This window comes from Astatotilapia calliptera, chromosome 4 (assembly GCF_900246225.1).
Source record: "Astatotilapia calliptera chromosome 4, fAstCal1.2, whole genome shotgun sequence".
In the NCBI taxonomy this organism is placed as follows: Eukaryota; Metazoa; Chordata; class Actinopteri; order Cichliformes; family Cichlidae; genus Astatotilapia; species Astatotilapia calliptera.
In genome coordinates this window covers 10,861,187-10,879,971 of record NC_039305.1, presented here as the reverse complement: position 1 = coordinate 10,879,971, position 18,785 = coordinate 10,861,187, and the positions used below count along the sequence as shown (strand labels likewise).

The 18,785-nt window shown below is 39.3% G+C and overlaps 1 protein-coding gene across 2 annotated transcripts in view; it reads left to right on the top strand.

The window, feature by feature from the left end:
* The window catches only part of olfm2a (olfactomedin 2a), a 40,954-nt gene extending 22,659 nt beyond the window's left edge, over nucleotides 1-18,295 (top strand). For both annotated transcript variants that reach the window (XM_026164621.1, XM_026164620.1), the window contains exons 2-6: nucleotides 6,078-6,227; nucleotides 12,576-12,731; nucleotides 14,382-14,601; nucleotides 15,470-15,576; nucleotides 17,313-18,295. In XM_026164621.1, the coding sequence (XP_026020406.1) occupies nucleotides 6,078-6,227; nucleotides 12,576-12,731; nucleotides 14,382-14,601; nucleotides 15,470-15,576; nucleotides 17,313-17,987 (1,308 nt within the window). In that variant the 3' untranslated portion in view covers nucleotides 17,988-18,295. The remainder of the gene's footprint in view (nucleotides 1-6,077; nucleotides 6,228-12,575; nucleotides 12,732-14,381; nucleotides 14,602-15,469; nucleotides 15,577-17,312) is intronic.
* Nucleotides 18,296-18,785: the final 490 nt, after the last annotated feature.

Sequence of the window (18,785 nt, the reverse complement as noted above, 5' to 3'; positions counted from 1 at the left end):
GGAACAACAAACGTCAGTGTACAAAGAGGCAGGACACAGAAACTGATTGGGGTCACGCAGCCTCTGTCAGGATGTGAGACCGTAAACTTTATCACTTCCACTGCGGAATCCAATAAAGTGTATTGTAAAAATTGATTCTCAGCTATGGATTAAAAATTAAATACGACTGCAGGCTTTTATTTGCACACTTTATTTTTTACATTCATTGTGCTGCTTTCGATTAAATTTATCTCAGTTGGGATTCTGACAAGTGTAATCTAACGTCAGGTTAATGGGATGCAGTGGGAACAGCGACAAGCTCAGCCAATCTATAAAAGATCATTTTCAATTGTTTTAAACTTTAATTAATTATGTGATCGTCTAGCATAAAGCATTGATCCCAGAAAAGGGAATCAGGGTTTTGACATGGTTCATTTGTCATTATAAGAGTATAATTCCACCCTGCAGGACTCACGCCTGTTGCAATTCCTCCATTTTTCAAAAGCAATTCTGTAATCCATATTTCTACCAATGAAACACTAACTGTGTTATAACAGTTTACACAGTGTTTTCTCACATAAGCCACCCTGGCACTCTCTTGCCTGTGTTTAGCACCAGACATGATAGAGCTATCTTGCATCGCTGCAACAGAAGAGCAGAATCCAAATGCTTTTCACTACGGCACCTGGCACGGCGCTGGCTGGAAAAAGTGTAGAGTTGCAGTTGCGCACTCATGCCGAGTGCCAGCGAGTGTCATTTTCTTTAACCTCTCCAAGAACCCCCCCTCTTCAAAAAACACTTGATGCATATGCCCACCCCCACTGTCACTCAAGTGTGAGGTGGATTGGAACGGGTTGTGGGTGCAGATGGAAAGCGAGCAGGACGCCACTGAGAAAGGCGGCAGTCATGAGGGTGATGGAGAAAGACGGAGAGAAAGGCAGTAGGGAGCCAAAATGAGGCAGTAGGGACAGGGCCATGATGAGTTTATGACTCATATTATTGACTGGCAACCATGCTGAGCTGATTGTGTTAATCACTTTCCTTGGGAGCAGAGGAGACCTGGGACTTCACTTGGTGTCTTTATTATTTTAAAGCCCAGCAGCTGGCTTTGGCATTAGGGATTTACTGATTGTTCATTTGAAGAGTGAATGTGTGCATTGACATGTTTATCTATATACACTCAATTATAGCAATAACTGGCAAATCTGAAAATGAGAACCGATTGTTTGGGTATAATATAGATAAAATCGAACACTGTGCAACAGAGACAGATGTCTAGTTTTTTGGGGACAAGTACTGATGGATGTTAATGCCTGGCATAAAGCATCATTCTGCTGACAGAGAGGAAAGGAAAGTAAAGCATTTTTTATGAAAGCTGGCACTGCTGGATGACAATGAAGGAAAGAAAAAGATTATTTAGGTAGAACTTCATATTTTATTTCCTGAATAAGAATCCCCCTTCTCAATGACGTCTAGATTTCATCTTCTTCTATGTCTTCTGTCTTTCTCCGTGTACAGCTCGACCTCTCCTCCTCTTCTTAACCTGTCCATCCTCGGTAGTGTTGCAATTTCTCAGCCGTGTTGACAGTTCACAGTGTAGTGGTCAGCTCTCTTCCATATCTCACAACTTGTGCCTGCCTCTGCCTGTTTGCCCCTTCTGCCTGCTGCTTATGAAAGTTATAATAGACTTCCCGTCATGCTCATAAAGTAGGGAGCTGTAGATTTATGATCTCATTTAACTCTGGCTTTACAGCAGCAAGCTCCAGGGTTGGTTTAATGAAACGCCAGAGGAAGTCCATCCTGCAAATCAGCAGTGATACCACCAGCTCAAATGTCTAATTGGATAATACCTCTAAACTTTGCTAATCATTAACAAAACCAAGCAGTCTTAGTTTCTTTGTGCTACAGAGAATCACTCAGATAATGGTTTAACTTAGTAAGTTTTTTTTGGTGGAATCAGCTCTGATTTCTCTGCAGCAGGAAACAGTGGAGAAGCATCTAATCTTCACTTATCTCAGCACAGATTCCCCTAAAGTTGTCAATCAGCATTGTAACTGAATACCGTTTAAACCAAGCTAGAGGAAATTAGAGCCACTTCTCTCTTCTCCGTCAGCCTTTCTGAAAGCACAACTTCTCCTTTTCTGCTTATGAAAGTAAGCTGTTCCTCCTTTGATCAGTTTTCCCTTGGGAGGATGGAAGTTTGTGGTTTGAAGATATGTTTGCAGCTGATGGTGATGGGACGTCATGCATCCAGGCTATCTGATATGAGGTCATGGAAATGGAGGAGACTCTGAGTTGGCACAAAGTGGGAAATCCAGAAATATTAACGAGTAATTTTCATTTTAGTGAGCAAACCCAATTGATTTTTAATTTCTCCAACCCTTTGTGGTTTCCTGTTGTTTTCATTGCTGCTGTCTTCGCCATTAATGGGCTTTTACATAGCAGCCATGTTACAGTTTCAAACCTGTCCATTACATATTTTATTTCATCCCATACATCTAATGGATAAATTTCTGGTATAGGGAGCTAAACGCCTTCCCTCTGCTGAAACCACCATCTGTGTCTGGGAGAAAAGGATCATCCTTTAAACCTTAGGTACTCCAGATAGCCGCACTGATAGCACGGCGACAGCTCAGGTTATGTTATCGTCTCTACTCAAGTGTAGCAAACTAATACACGAGCTGCATACAGTATGCAAACATTACTCACACTCGTTTTCACTCTGCATATCTTGAACATAATTATGGATAAAGGAAGATATTGAGAAATTAGCCTTTTTCATTACTAATGAGATGTTTGCTAGACTACATAGTTTTGACTGTCTTAAATGAACCAATGTCAATGACCCATTCTGTAGAGATGCCTCATATTAATATCATATTAATACATTCCAAAACATATTTAAGTTTATGACGCTATGTTCAATGTGAGAGATCACTAGCTCTGATATAAAGATCCGTCTGGGCACAAAGCATATAAGGACAAGGCACATTTGCATTTAAGAATTACCTTTTCTCTCCTGCTCCCTAAACTGTCACTGTGATGAGAACGGTGAAGTTAGTGCTGAACGGATAGGTGGGTGGTAATGAAACTGGAAGTGATTCAAATAAGCTCTTAATTTCAGCTCAGCATTTATGAAACTTTAATGAACAGAAGAGAAGATTGGTTGCTGTGAAAGCTCTCTGGCTTGGAAAAGCACAGGAAGAGCACAGCGTGATATTAAACATGTTGGAAAATGAAGAAAGCATGATAATAGGCTGACATGGCTCTGATATTAAAAGAAGCTACTTTCAGCTGCTCCCTTACTCGCAAGGGGTCGCCACAGCAAGTAGCTCCACATGTTTTATTTGGCAAAGTTTTTACAGTAGATGCCTTTCTGACGAAACCCAACGTGCCTCTGATTTTATTTTGCTGAATTTCTACTGCCCGCTACGTAAGATTTCATTTGGGAAAGAAAAAAAAGTTGGTGCGACACCGACCGTGGCTCCCTTTGAAGCTGATAGCAATATGAAAAATTAATGCACACTTCTGCATCCACTGGCAAAAATCTAGCTAAGCCCAAAGTGAATATCTCGTGCATAAGCGGACAAGCCCTAGGTGTGTGGATATGCAGAATTATTTTACCAAAGACTGCAGACACCTTAAGAATTAGCAGCTTAAGTAGATTTTGCCGTTTGTATCTAGAAAACCTCCACCTGTTCACACTGCAGGGTGCCAGTTTTAATGAAAGTGCTTGTAACCAGCTGTGACTTCACATTCTAGTATTTTACACACATTCACAGTATTATATCAGCCATTACATAGACTCTATAGTTGTGAAGTAAGCATGCATTACAGCTGCAGGAATTTCCAAACATAGCATCTTGAGGGTGTGGATCAGATGTGTAGTTGCATTTCAGTGTGATCCCACAATGTATGTATTATTCCACAAGAATGTATGTAAGTACTGTATGTTGAAGCATACTCATACTGATATACATAGACATTATGACAGAACAAGTTTTAGCACAGATGACCGCTCTCACACGCGAGAATAGCCACAGACTTCAGCACATACAGAAACCTGACAGTGAGTGAGACGTGAGCAGGGAAGTAGATGCTGAAAAAGATGCACCCCCCACCAAACACACCCACACCCACACACATACATACAAACTCCCTCATGCCAAGGCAATGGCAGAATGAAACAGACCATCAGACAAAGATGAAAGGTTCTGCTGTGGCGACTGGCTCTTTTGTCTTAACTCTGGCTTTGGCTATTGTGCCTCTGTATCACCATATTATAGACTTTTGATGGTCGATTGCCTCGGAGAAGGAAGACTAATGATAAGAAAGGCACTGAGTGACAGAAAAAAGTGCAAGTCACTGCAGGGACTGGAAAATATGCAGCAAAACTGATAATACTGTAAAGATATTTTAACCAGTGTGCCAATACGTTCCACGGTGAGTCTTTCACATGGAAAGTAGAAATTCAGTCATCCTGAAATATAGCTAATATATCTATTTAATACTATATGAATAGAATATTTCTCCTTACTTAGCTTAATTAAATTTAGATGCAGTCATATAAATAATTCATGAGTCTATTTAATATGCATTGAATATAATGAAAAAGAGTAAATGTGATAAGAATTACGCGTAGAACTTTATTGTTGCTATTGGCACAGGATATTTAAGTCTCTCACATAGCTATAGTCTGTTTGCCATCCCTCGATTTAAAGTAAGTCAGATTTAAGATACGCTCTTTCTGCAACTGCAAGGGAAGAAGAAGGCAGTGAAAGAGGGAACAGAAAGAGTGGAGAGGGGGTGGAGTGCCAAGGGATTGGCAGGAATGACAAGATGTGACAGTGAGCACATTGGCTCGCAGGGTGGTTGCTACTTTACACTCCAATCACACAGTCCCCCTGTCCCCCAAGACATTTTAATCTGATCCCCCGACCCAAGGAGACGAGATCACAGCATAACACTGCTCAGAGGAAAGCAGGAGACAGGCACAGAGCTGAGACATAACATTTTATTTCTAGACTTTTCCGACCTCTTATATGGATGGGTCTTAATTGCATCTCCAAAACGGCTCTTTCTTGTCTTATTACAGCTTGCGTCATATGCTGGCTATGCTAGATGCAATGTAAATGAGCAAATCAGAATAGAAAAACCTTTGCGTAAATTGTGTAATGCATACATGTGTGATTGCAAGCGCACAGCGCTGCTTTTGATTGGATTAGACAGAGAGAGAGACATCCATCCTTTTAGCCTCTCCCCTCCTTCACTGGTAAGGGGCTGCATTATCGATCGTGAACAGCTCCATTTCCTTTCTGTGTCCAAACTTATTAGATGCTGTGCTTTTGTACAGCCTGTTCTGATCCCTTTTCCTTCCTCTTTTCTTTGAAATCCCCATTTTCCACCAATTTATCTTTGTCTTTCTTCATCCTCCACAAAATTCTTGCTCTGTCTTTGTCACGTCAATGTGTTCTCCATCCATTTGTGTATTTTCCACCAGTCTGTCTTGTCTTATCTTAATCGACACCCATTTCAGCTTTCACCCTCTCCATTATCTTCTAGATGACTCTTCTATCCTCTATCTCTCCCTGCTGGTGTCTTTTATTACTGTGACTACCAGCTCTGTCAGTCTCTTCATCTCCAGTTAAAACTGAAATTAAACTGCAAATGGTTTTGAATAGTTGGGGTGAGCAATTGTCATTAATTTTCTTAGGAGAGGATTCATTTCTGAAAGAGTCACAAAGAAAAAAGTAATGTAATAGAGAAATTATGACTTTGCAGCTAATTTATGGTGACAGAATAGGCTCAACCAATCATGATATAGGATGTATAAAAGAGTCTTTTATTTTCTTCAAAAGGCTTTATGCAACACTTTTAAGTATTAGATAAATTTATTGTCTTAGACACGTTTTATAAGGGTGGAACACTTTTCAGATTACCGTTGATGCGTGCTGGCAGAATAAAATATCTTGTCTGCCCTCATGCATTTTGAAAAGCCAATTTGGTAGTAGCACAGATAAACAACTGCAGACATAAACAACCATATTTTATTTTTTATTTTATGCCTGTAAGATATATGTGTCTCTGTATTTCTGCAGGCTCTATACCCAAGACCAGAGGAGGGCTGGGAGATCTACAGTTCAGCACAGGACGCAGATGGGAAGTGTATCTGTACCGTCGTTGCACCAGCCCAGAACATGTGTAACCGCGACCCACGCAGCAGGCAGCTTCGCCAGCTCATGGAGAAGGTGACAGCTGTCAATAACACACCCACACTGGGACACGAGTATTACCCACACAGACATGCAAGCACAAACTGCCACAATGGGCTCGTGTCTGACGCCGTCTGTCACATAAAGGCTGCTGAAGTGAACGGTTTTCCTTTACGCCGCAGTTGATCAGTTGTGCATATGAACACGACACCAGTCAGAAGACTGTTGTTGAGCAGCTGAGTACCTGAAAATTAATGAATTATGAATTGCTAATGAAAAATATCCAAAAACCAACCCATGTAATTGAATTCACTGAACCTTAGCCTTACAATGTTTCTATTATAAATATAAATTTATGAGATAGAAATTAATAAAATTAACTTTTAACAAGTCAGTGAAGATTACAAGTACTTTAGGTGGAGACTTGTAAATTAAATACTGTGTCACCAAATCTGGGTTGATTAGGACATTTCATTAGAGCTTTTGTGCTTACTTGTGATATTGATAGCATTTAATGATGTAGTGTGTATTATGAATGCAGTTTTCAACAGGCAGAGAATAAATCTAGGCATTATTTAGATGCAGTAAAGCATTACTGACTGACACGTAGAGCATGCTAATACCTAGTGCACAAACACAAACACACAACTAAGGTCAGGCAACAGGTAGGTTCATAAATGACCCGCAGAGGCTTGTTAAATATCCAGATCTACAGGCAGCACACCTGTCTCTTTTTATTTATTTAATTCATTTAATTTGTATTCATGTCTGTTTAAACAGTAGAAACCAGAGAAATGATGTTAAACACCTTTCAAGTACTTGATGGGCTATGGCAGAGTATCTTCGGTCTGCTCTCCAGTTCATTCATAGTACAGTTGATTTTTTTTCTTGGACAATCAAAACCAGTGAGTAGGTGAAAGAGAGGCTGGCTTCACCGAGTAACTGAAAGCCTAGGAGCAAAGAAGCGGAATGGAGGAGAGGAAAGACAGGAGGGGTTGACATTGATGTGGTCTTGTGAGGAGAGGTGGTGGTAAATTGAGATGCTGAATAAGCTCCGAGGCCCTGATGGATCAATGAGACACCTGAATTCACATATTGCATTCATTCTCATTGAAGTTTCCCTTTTCCCCTGACAGTCTCTGTCTGCTCCTGTTTAAAGCACATGTTCACACTAACAAAATCCACACTCATCCACACTTGAAACGAAGCATATTCCGACAGAAAAGGAAGAGCCTTGAACATAAAGAGACAAACTCAGTAAAACTGGTGAGAGAAGTTCACCTACACATTTGTGCGATGCAAAGTATATATTCCTTTATAGTCTCCATATTTGCTCTTACAGTGTGTGTGTGTGTGTGTGTGTAAAGAATAGATTTTTATATATATTAAAAGACTGCAAGTTCAGTTTTATAATAATGCACTATAAAAATGCACTAGTCTGTTTGCATGTTGATGTTTTTTCCCCCTCATTTTTGGTAAATATAATTCTTTGGGAACTGACAGGATTCAGTTCATTTTCATTCTGAACCTTTGGGAAAAAAATAACCTGGTAAAATGTATATGAAAAGTGCATATTATAAAATACTGTTTATATTTGGAAAACTTTAGATTAATTCTGAACGCAAAGCAAGTGCACATTAATACTATTTCCTCATCCCCCTCTTTTGTCTGAGTTTTTTCCTTTAATTCCTTTAATTCCATGTTCCGGCATGTAGAGGGCTGCTCGATTTTGGTGCCACCCATTTAACGAAAGTGAAGTCATTTTCGACATATAATTTTTGGTGTTGTACTTTGCATACAGTTCTTGAGTACTTATCTCACAGCCAGTTGCACCGGTGTTGTTAATCCAGGTTGGAGGATGACACATTTTATTAAAATAAGCTTGTAGTTTCTTATAGATTTTTTTTCTTCAGTAGCATGCCATTGTAAAATTATAATTAGCATTTCCGACATAGATCCCAGTGTGGTTTCTTTCAGTGGTTTCCCTTTTGACCTTTTATTTTTTGATTGTTTCCAAATATGTCCTGGAGTTCAGTATAAGCAAGGTGTCAGCTTTTTCCCCCGCTGGCCTCCTGCCCTGCATACAAGTACAAACACCCCTTTGTTGCTGACTGGCTGGAGTAGTGTTGCATGGATTGATCAAGTCAGTTTGTTTATTGCCCGTCTCCAGATTTTTATTTTTCACTGTTGTAACAAAGCAGCCTGCATTGATTAACAGTAAGCGATTGATTAAATTAAAATAAATAAATGGCTTACAGTACTTTGCCATTTTTTTCCCCTTAGTGATTCAAATGAGTCATACAATCATATATAAATGCAGTCTTCTGAAAAACTAAGTACATTGCTTCTTTAGAAATGAAGAGGGTAAGTAGCAGACAAGTCCTTCTAATCAAATGCACTTGATTAATTGACCATCTAATGTGGACACCTCTATAACGGCAGAGGTAGTTTCCTGGCCAGGTGTGTGTTAACACAATGCCATGGAGAAAAGACAAAGGAATGATCTCAAAGAAGCAAATATTGGTGAGAATGGCTCTAAGGCTCTTTCTAAACTATTTAAAGTCCATTATTCTACAATGAGAAAGATTATGCATGAGTGGAAAAGATAGTTGCCAATCTTCCCTCGAGTGGATATCACAACAAATTCACCCAATGTGATGTTCAGTGAAATGGCAAAAAAACCCGAGAGCTACATTTCAGACTCTACAGGCATCAGTTAGCATGTTAAATATTAACGCTCATGTAAGGCCACCTGTCTGAAAGCTAAACCTTGTCCAAAATGTGTCCATGCAACAAGACACCCAGCAGCAAATCTACAGCAGAACAACTAAAAACTGAAAGAATCAGGGTTTTGCAGTGGTCAAGTCAAAGTCCAGACATCGACCTGATTGAATTGCTGTGGTGGGTGAAATGCTCAAATGGAATTATGCAACATTGTAAAAAGAAAAAAAAGAAAAAACTAAATTTCTTGCATGCACACTACTTGTAAGACACTAGTTATTAGAACCAAACACTCCCATCTACTACTGTCCACAGCCCAGCTTGAGGACACCTGGGGTCAATGCTGTTTCAGCTGCACACAAGACGTTAGTTTAAAGACTACGTGTTATTCTCTGTGTATAAGCACATTATAGTTCCATGCCCACCAAGCATCCTCATTTGAACTCAGAGCATGCGGGTGAAATGTTTGATTGGACCAGATCCACAAAATCTCTCTCTGACAAAGAAAGCCAAGGATACAATAACAATGTCAAAACAGCCCCTCTGTTCAAAGAATTTAAAGTAGCCTTGTGCAAAATCTCTATTCAGCTTTCTGTAAAGCCAGACAAAATGCCATTTAATGCAGAGCTGACCTGAAGAATACTGTGCAAGAGTGCTCACAACATACTTTTAAACACCTTATGGACTCTTTTAACCTCTCTATGTAACTGTGTTGAGGTAAAAAAAAAAAAAAAGTGATATGAGGCCAAAGTCAGCCATACACATAAAGACAGTTTTTAGGATTTGTTACAAAGTGAGTCATCGCGCTGGACAAGAAGCAGATACACCTGTGACTGATTCATCTGAGCTGGTGAGTGTAGAGAGAATCTTATGTGACCAAAGGTAAGCATGAAATGCCACAACTCAGAGGACTGAGTGGTCCCAGCTGTCAACTGCCCTGGAGGGTGGTGACACTGCATTTGTTTAGAGTCCATCCTGCTGGAACATTTTACCCTTCCACATTCTTCCATCTAATGCACATGTAGTGCTGTAAAGCAACTTTTAATTAGTGAAGGGATATATTTTCTGACCAAATATAACCAGAACGGTTCATGAAGCACATGAGGAATGAACTGGTTGTAGAAAACAAGGGACACAAAGTAATTGAGTGGGTTGTCAGAGAGTAGGCAAGCAAAGCATTTGGTGCAAAGTAGAATTTGTTCCAAACGCTGACCTTTGAGAGCTTGGCCTGTTTTTTGTTTATGTTAGGAGTGATATGAATAAGTATATTTTGCTTGCTTGGAGTTTTGATTGCGCATGTCATTGTGGGTGGGCGTCTGTTGCTGTGGGGAGTTGTACATATGTACCCATACGCCTCCAGTATACACGACAGCCCAGTAATATTTATCAATGTTCAACTGATTTCTGGCCAGTTCAGTGCATCGTGCAGGAGATGAGGGGGTGCATGAATCAGTAGGTTGGTTATGCAGAAACAGAGTGGGCTGTCAAAAGTGAATAAGCTGAGTACTTAGTAAAAATTAAACATAGTGCAAAACTGAGTGTTCAATAAACGCCTACTTAACAGCATGTTTGCTCCTCCACGAGGTTCGTTTAGTAACATTTCATAGGCATCCATTACCTTTTGCACGCTGTCATGATCATGAGCTTACTATCCTTATTTTCATAGCTGTAGCATTTTTATATGAGTGAAACTTGTTGACTTTCATTGCATGTTGAAAGTCATGTATAGCTGCGTTGTTTGTTTATTATCTCGACAGATTTGATAGGACTGTGCTGCTTTTTAACCTCCCCATGCTGCCAACTTTCTTTTTCATTACTTATTTTTATTAATATTAATATGTGTGTGTATATATATATATATATATATATATATATATATATATATATATATATATATATATATATATATATATATATATATATATATATATATATATATATATATATATATATAAATTGACAGTAAATAAAAGCATATATAACTTTCTTCTGACCTATAGTGTTTTTTATGTGCGATTTGCACACCTTCAGCTGTAGAAATGCCTGCCTTCCCTTGAAAATAAATAAAAGAAATGGAAAAGACCTTGTGGTGCTCAAATTGCCAAAACGCACATTTAAAAATGTTTAGCAGCACATTAAATGTATTAAAGTCCACAAATCACACAGTTAGCAGTTATAGACTAAATCCTACCCCTATATCACTTCTTTTGAAAAATGACACATTTTAATGTAATTTTGCCTCTGCACACCATTGCCATGGATTATAGACCAGATAGTGAAAATGTGATTAAAGTAGAGACATTCAGCTTTAATTTTGATTAGTTTTATTAGATTAGCTGCACATAGTCCCCCACTTTCAGAGACTCAGCTGAAAAGCTACATTCCCTCCCTTGAGATGCCCCACTAGGCATTTACTGCAGCCACCTTCATTAGCCATTTCTTTATGTGCCTTTCTGCAATCAGGCTTGTCTTGAGTAACTGAAAAGCAAGCTCTGTTGGATTGATTTCAGGTTAATAATTTGGCCAGTAAAGAATATCCTATTTCTTAACCTGGAGAAACTCCTGGGTTTCTTTTCCAATATGTTTTGGGTCTTGCATTAGGAAGTGCTATCTGACAATTTTGCACCATTTGGTTGAATCTGAGCTGAGCATATAGCCCTTTAAATTTTGCAATACATCCTACTACTTTTATCAGCAGTCACATCATCAATAAACACTAGTTGCCTTGTTCCACTGGTCAGCACGCATACCCATGTCACAACATTGCCTCCACCATGTTTGACAGACGGTAGGTAGATTTCTTTTTCTTTGCAGACCTTTGTAGGCTCTTTGAAATGTTTTCTGATAAAGCCAAGTCGAGCCTTCCTGTGTTTGATTGTACCAATTTTGTAACATTTTGTAAACCCTCTGTATTTCCTATCGTGAAGGCATTTCTTGATTGTAGAATGTGACAATGATGCAGCTACCTCTTCAAGAATGTTCTTAAATTTCATAGATTGTGAAGTTGTATTTCTTAACCATAGAAATAATATTGTCATCACTGTTGAATATTCCTGTCATCATAATTATTTAAACTGAGAGTTGTATGCCTAATTCTATATTCAGTGTGATTAGTGTACATTTTAAAGCCCATTCTTTATTTCAGTAATTTTTACAGCTTATGAATGAAACAGTACAGATTATGTAGTTTCAACCAACTTCTTTAACTTAACATATTTAAATTCAAAAACAGAGCCACCTCCACATTCTTCTTTGGCTGTAATATTTAACTTGGAATATGAACGAAATGGGAGCAGAAGTTTTTTTTTAGTTTTTTTTTTTAGTATCTGCACACGAGTACTACAAAAAAGATGCCTACAGACAAGTAAAGGACAAGTTTATAGACATTTCACATTCACAGCTGAGGCCACAAAGTTTTCAGTTCACCCCACCTGTGTATCTGGAAAACCCATGCCAACCCCAAACTACGAAGGCAGGATTACAGCAGGACTTTTTTTCTTGCCTGACTCATTTACTGCAATTTAAACTAAATAATGAACAACTGCAAAAATGAAACTTACAATAAATGATCTGTGATTGAGGTGTAAAATGAGAAAAAAAAACTCCTCCTCTAAGATAACCCGCGATCATTAGTGTCATTGTGGGTTTGTTTTTGTGACGCAGGTTCAGAACATCAGCCAGTCAATGGAGGTGCTGGACCTAAGGACGTACAGGGATCTACAGTATGTCAGAAACACAGAGAGTCTAATGAAAGTGGTAGATGGAAAGCTGAAGGTGGCCTCTGAAAATCCCCGCAGCCTCAATCCAAAGGGCTTTCAGGTAATTGGCTCTGTGTCTCCTCATGTACAGTGTGTGTGTTGGTGTTTATATGTGTGTATATTATTGTCAAGTGAATGCAGACACTGTTGATTTGGCACTGCTCGCCAAACTTATGCATTGCAATCTCTTTTGCTCTTCACAGACAATAAAATTTTGTATGACTCGCGATGCACTGCAGCATAAACATAGGTACACAAATTCATTTCCAGTCTTATATGAGTTCTTTTGTCATGCACAGAGAAATCCAAGTAAATCGCACACTCATGAGTGATTAAATTCTTGGACCTAGAAAAAGTATGGGGTTTTTTTATGGGGGGGAGGGGGGTTGCATTTGTCTCTTTGTATCCATTTGTTCTCTATCTTCAGTGAGCTTACTACTTGATATACTTAACATTCTGCTGTCTGCCTTTAGATAACAGGCACATACATTCACATTTATCTCTACCTTATCTGTCTACAAGCTAGGGCTTAGCTGCCATTATTAGTAAGCCTTTTTGTCTTCCTGTCAGCAGGCTGTCCTACTGGGGTTTTTTAACATTTCTCACACTCTTACAGATATTAGATGGACCATAAAATAGTTTGATTAAAAGATGGCTTGATAAATGATAAGTGTGCTTTACTGCTGGGTCCATACTGCAGCACAAGGACAAGCACGAATGCCTGTGTTTTGCTTTCAGTGTGTTTTATGAAAGCCATTCCAAAGAAGGTAATGAAGATGTTTATAAAATTAACCAATTCATCAGCACTGCCTGAGATGACTAAAATATGCAGAATGAAATGAGTTATATCTTCTGATCTATCTTAATTCAACAAAGAGGGGAAAAAGCTGGATTTGTCCAGACCAGGTTGGCTGATGAATGCGTGCAGCTTAAAGTTGCCGATGGCAGAGTGCGGGAGATTAACGAGAGTGAATTTTCTCTTCTTGAAAAAGTGAAAATGAGATTTATGATGTGGCGCCACAGGGCTGAGAGCTGCTCCATCACCAGATTTACGATAAACCTTAACAAGGAGGAAACAGTCCCTCCTGTGGCGGCCACACTTTATTGATACGCCCAATTCTCTCTTGAACCCACTTCTCTCCACGTAGGCAGCCAGGCTCTCCTGCAGCTTCCTGTACTCCTACGGACATGTTGTTCTTTTAACTTCTAAACACACGATGAGTCACAGTCCAAGTTTATTTACAACTAGCTCTGCAACTGCAGCAAGTAGGTGAAGTTTCATCACCCAAAACAGATCACAGGCGTTTGGCCAATTTGAATAGTGTTTCTCATATAGGTGGCTTTCCAATCCAAAATATTTTCAAAGGAAGTAAAACTGTATTTACAGACATGGAAAAACAAAATATTTGCTTTTTAAATAGATAAAATATTCCTTTTGTCCTTGAAAGAAGATAAAAGGACATCTAATTTCAGGGTATTGACATAAAATATTAAGAATAGACGTTGTACATCTCATTAAAAATCAAAGGTCTATAGTTTTGAACAGATAAACCAGAACCTAATGGAGACATAAGCTTTATGAACCACAAACACCAAGGGAAGATTGCACTCACTCCCATGTACTGACTATCACAGGGCAGTTGTGTCCCCTATCTTGACTATTCTCTAAGGGTGTAATCCTCTTCCCCCTTTTCTGTGATAACTATCACAGGAGTTAAAAGACAAGGTGACCCAGCTGCTCCCCCTGTTGCCAGTGCTGGAACAGTACAAGACTGATGCCAAGATGATCCTGCGTCTTCGGGAGGAAGTAAGGAATCTGTCCTTGGTGCTTATGGCTATCCAAGAGGAGATGGGGGCCTACGATTATGAGGAGCTGCGACAGAGAGTCCTGCTACTTGAAACCAGACTCCACTCCTGCATGCAGAAACTTGGTATATATGGAAACGATTGTGGGTGTTTGTATGTGGTCATTGTTACCCAATTAAAAATGTATTACCATATATCATTGCAGCATTTAATCAATTTGACAACAGTTGCACAGAACAGAATTAATGATTACACTAGGATCATCGCTGGTCAAAACTCTGTAGCATGTAGTTAACATTTCCACGTTGCTCTGATCTCAAATGATCTGCATAAATTGAGAAAAACTGGCCTAGAAAAATGGAATGAATAATAGATTGCATTTGTGTGTAATATGTTAGCTTAAACTGATGATTTTACAAAAACCCCACACATATAAACTGATGAGTTAACAAAAAAGACTGCAGTTACAGTTTAGCCCTTAGCTAATTTGCGTTTTATTATAGTTTTACATTTGAAAATGAACCAAGAGAATTAAAAAAAAAAAATAATGCTCACTTTTTGAGTACTGGGTAAAAACCAGGACAGTAAAACAACAATGGAAATATAAAAATGATGCCGCAAAGTCAGTCGGTGAACCAGTTTTTGTGTATTACAGATTTCAAAAAGCAAACACAAGATCGCATTGTGGAGAATCACAAATGAAAACAAGACAACAGAAGATGACTGCACAAAATATTTATCTACGCATTTATCTGAGATAATGATACAAATAGTACATTTTCTTAGTGTACAAAAATTTAAACTTCTACAGTGAAAACAATTGAACTGAACAATCTGAACCAAAACAAATGCAATGCCATATTTCAGATGAATTATAAAAGAAAACTAGTGTGATCTGATAGAGAAATCACCTGAGTGCATGTGCGTCTGTGTGGCCTCTTAGGTATGTAGGCATACATGCTTTCTTAATTCTTCTGCCTCTTTGACCTCCAGGCTGTGGGAAGCTCACTGGCGTCAGTAATCCCATCACAGTACGTGCATCAGGGTCAAGGTTCGGCTCCTGGATGACAGATACTATGATACCCAGTTCCGACAACAGAGTGAGTTTCTCAACTGCTGCATTTCACAAATACAGGAACACAGGATTATTATTATTATTATTATTATTATTATTATTGTTGTTGTTATTATTAGGATAACCAAGCAAAGAGGATAACCACAGTCAACCTTCTCAGTGAGGAAAAAAAAGAAGAAAATATGTGTCAGGGCAGTGCCACTATACGGCACTTCAGTGACTGATGCACTGTTTTCCATGAAAATGACTTCTCATGAGCTTTCAAGGGGGAGAGAGAGTGAGAAAAATGGGAATCCAAAGCTGTGCCACTGATGGATAGCGTATCTTTCCCTCCTCCCTGTCTTCCTCTGTCACTACAACTCCAGCTGATTAATCACTTCATCATCAGTGGAGAAATGAATGAGATGTTTGGGCAAAAGTTTTCCAAATCACTTGGGTAATTACCAGGAGTGTGCTCTGGACCCAAATGATATAGTAATGGGTTCAGCTGATCAGACATGACATGCAGTTTTGTACGGCCAGGCACATGGCAAGAAGCAGCAGGAAAGAGACAAGGGAAGAATAATATAGAAGATTAAGGGTGGTCTATGGTGACTGAGATGAAATGGTGGTGTTGGAAAAGTGGAAGACTGCATTATTAGCCATGTGTAGAAGAGAAGGGAAACTGATTAAGTTTAAGAGGAGAGATGAGCTTGGCCTTTTTCTTTCCTGCAATGAATCATAACAGCCTAAATAGGTGTTGTGGACAGAAAAGGTCAATTTTTGTGACTGAATGTCCTGATCTTTGTCTTTAATCACCTGGCTCAATCACTTCAATCTCTCCGAGTATTAATAGGCAGATACATCAGCAATGCCACATTAAGATCCGCAGCAATAATCATAATCATTCTGGGGAAATTTCATTGTTGCTCATGAGCCAAAGGCAAAGGAGGAAAAAATCGGAATGTGCAAGAGCTTTGCTTTACTCAATTTCTGTCTCCTATTCTATTCTAGAGACCCAAATTAGCAGGCATAGGAGAAACAACGCTTAATGCTCTATAATCTCCCCTCCTACATAATTCAGCCGCTGTGTCTCTTCACCATCAGCTCCTCCCATACCCTTCCTTTCTCCTCTGTGCATTTGAAAATACTTACTCTACAATGGAGAAGCAAGCAAAAGTGGGACAAGAAAGAAAAATTGCAGTAAGAGAATCAGAAAAAGCAGTAGATCGTAGCAAAGCTTTCCTTCAAATGTTCAAGAGAAAAATAACCATCTAAGCCAACTGCAGTTTAATTGAATCAATTAAAAGCTGAACTGTGCCTCAGTGAGAGCACTGAGGGAATGAGATGGGAAATGCAGCCAGAGAGGGGCCATGTCAGTGGAGAGATCCGCTGAGAGTGCTTGAGGAAAAAGATAGAGTTGCTAAATGGATTGATTTTCTGTAAATGTGGACTGGAAAGGGCAAGGAGCACAAGCAGTGGTTGACTGCAAAGCGCAGGCAACATCTTCACTCCCACATGCCTGGCAGATCAGTAGCTCTGCACACACATCGATGCATGCACAACTCAGAGAATCGATATACACACACACTCAAACAAGCACACTAAACATTCTTATTTTAGGCCATTGCAGCTACTGATAATGAACTGTGACTTACATTTTCTTACAGAAAGGTCAAGTTTAACACAACAATATTTTTCTCCAGTAATCTCGAGACCTTCTCATTAACTTATTTTTCTGACCTTTTTTTCCGATGTTATTCATTTTTCCTTTTTCCACAGGTGTGGTCCATGGACGGTTACTTCAAGGGACGTCGGGTCCTGGAATATCGCACAATGAATGATTTCATGAAGGGCCAGAACTTTGTGCAACACTTGCTGCCACACCCTTGGGCTGGCACTGGTCATGTGGTCTACAATGGTTCACTGTACTACAACAAGTACCAGAGCAACATTATCATCAAGTACCACTTCCGTTCTCGAAGTGTGCTGGTGCAGCGCAGTTTGAGTGGGGCCGGCTATAACAACACTTTTCCCTACTCCTGGGGTGGCTCCTCTGACATCGACCTGATGGCGGACGAGAATGGCCTATGGGCTGTTTACACCACCATCCCTAATGCTGGAAACATTGTCATCAGCCGCCTGGAGCCTCAGAGTCTGGAGGTGCTGCAGACTTGGGACACAGGCTTTCCTAAGCGCAGTGCTGGAGAGTCTTTTATGATCTGCGGCACACTATATGTCACCAACTCCCACCTGGCTGGTGCCAAGATCTATTTTGCTTATTACACCAACACATCAAGCTATGAGTACACAGACATCCCCTTCCACAATCAATACTCCCATATTTCCATGATGGACTATAACCCCAGGGAGAGGGTCCTTTATACCTGGAACAACGGACACCAGGTGCTGTACAATGTCACACTCTTCCAGGTTATTAAGACTTCTGGAGACTGAGGACCCTCAGACTGACTGATTTAAAAAATGCTGTGATTATTGTTCTGGGGTGTCAGAGGTGGGGGGCACAGACTATGGGAGGTGTGGGTTGGGGGCTTTAATGTATGGGTATAGGCTTGGATTTTTTTTTTTTAAATGAATTTCAAACTTCATAGAGTGCTATTACTCACATTCTCAAAAAACCATCCGACAGTAAGGTCGGCAAAGATACAAAGACTGAGCGCTTCTCTCTCTTTTTTTCTTTCTGTGATGAGTAAGCATGGTTCTTTTTATTTGTGATGATAAATAAATATCCTCTTTACCATTTATGCTTTTGTATTTCATTGTCACTTTGATTTCAAAAACCTTAGATGAATTTTTGGAAGAGGTGAAAAATCTGTCTGAAAATGTGGTTTCAAACGTGAAAGGCTCAAATAGGAGTAACATTTCCTTTGTCTGTGTTGTTAATGTTCCTGTTATTTCCTTGAAGCCTAGCTCAGACAGATACAAAGCACAAAAGATGCATTTAGAATAATATTGAAGCTATTTTTCTAGCCTGAAATACTTAAACACACAAAATATGCCAAATGATACCATTTTAAACCAATTAAAATAATGCAATAATTATATCTACTCTATTCTACCAAATCACAAGATGATGAAAGGACAGCATGAGAATACTGACAAGACCATTTCTAAGGTTGCATTAAATTATAGGTCTGGAAAAATCACCAAAGATTTTCCATCTGAAAACAACAGAGCACAGCACTCTGTGAACGCAGGATAATAAAATTCAAACAGCGTTGAATTTAACTGCAA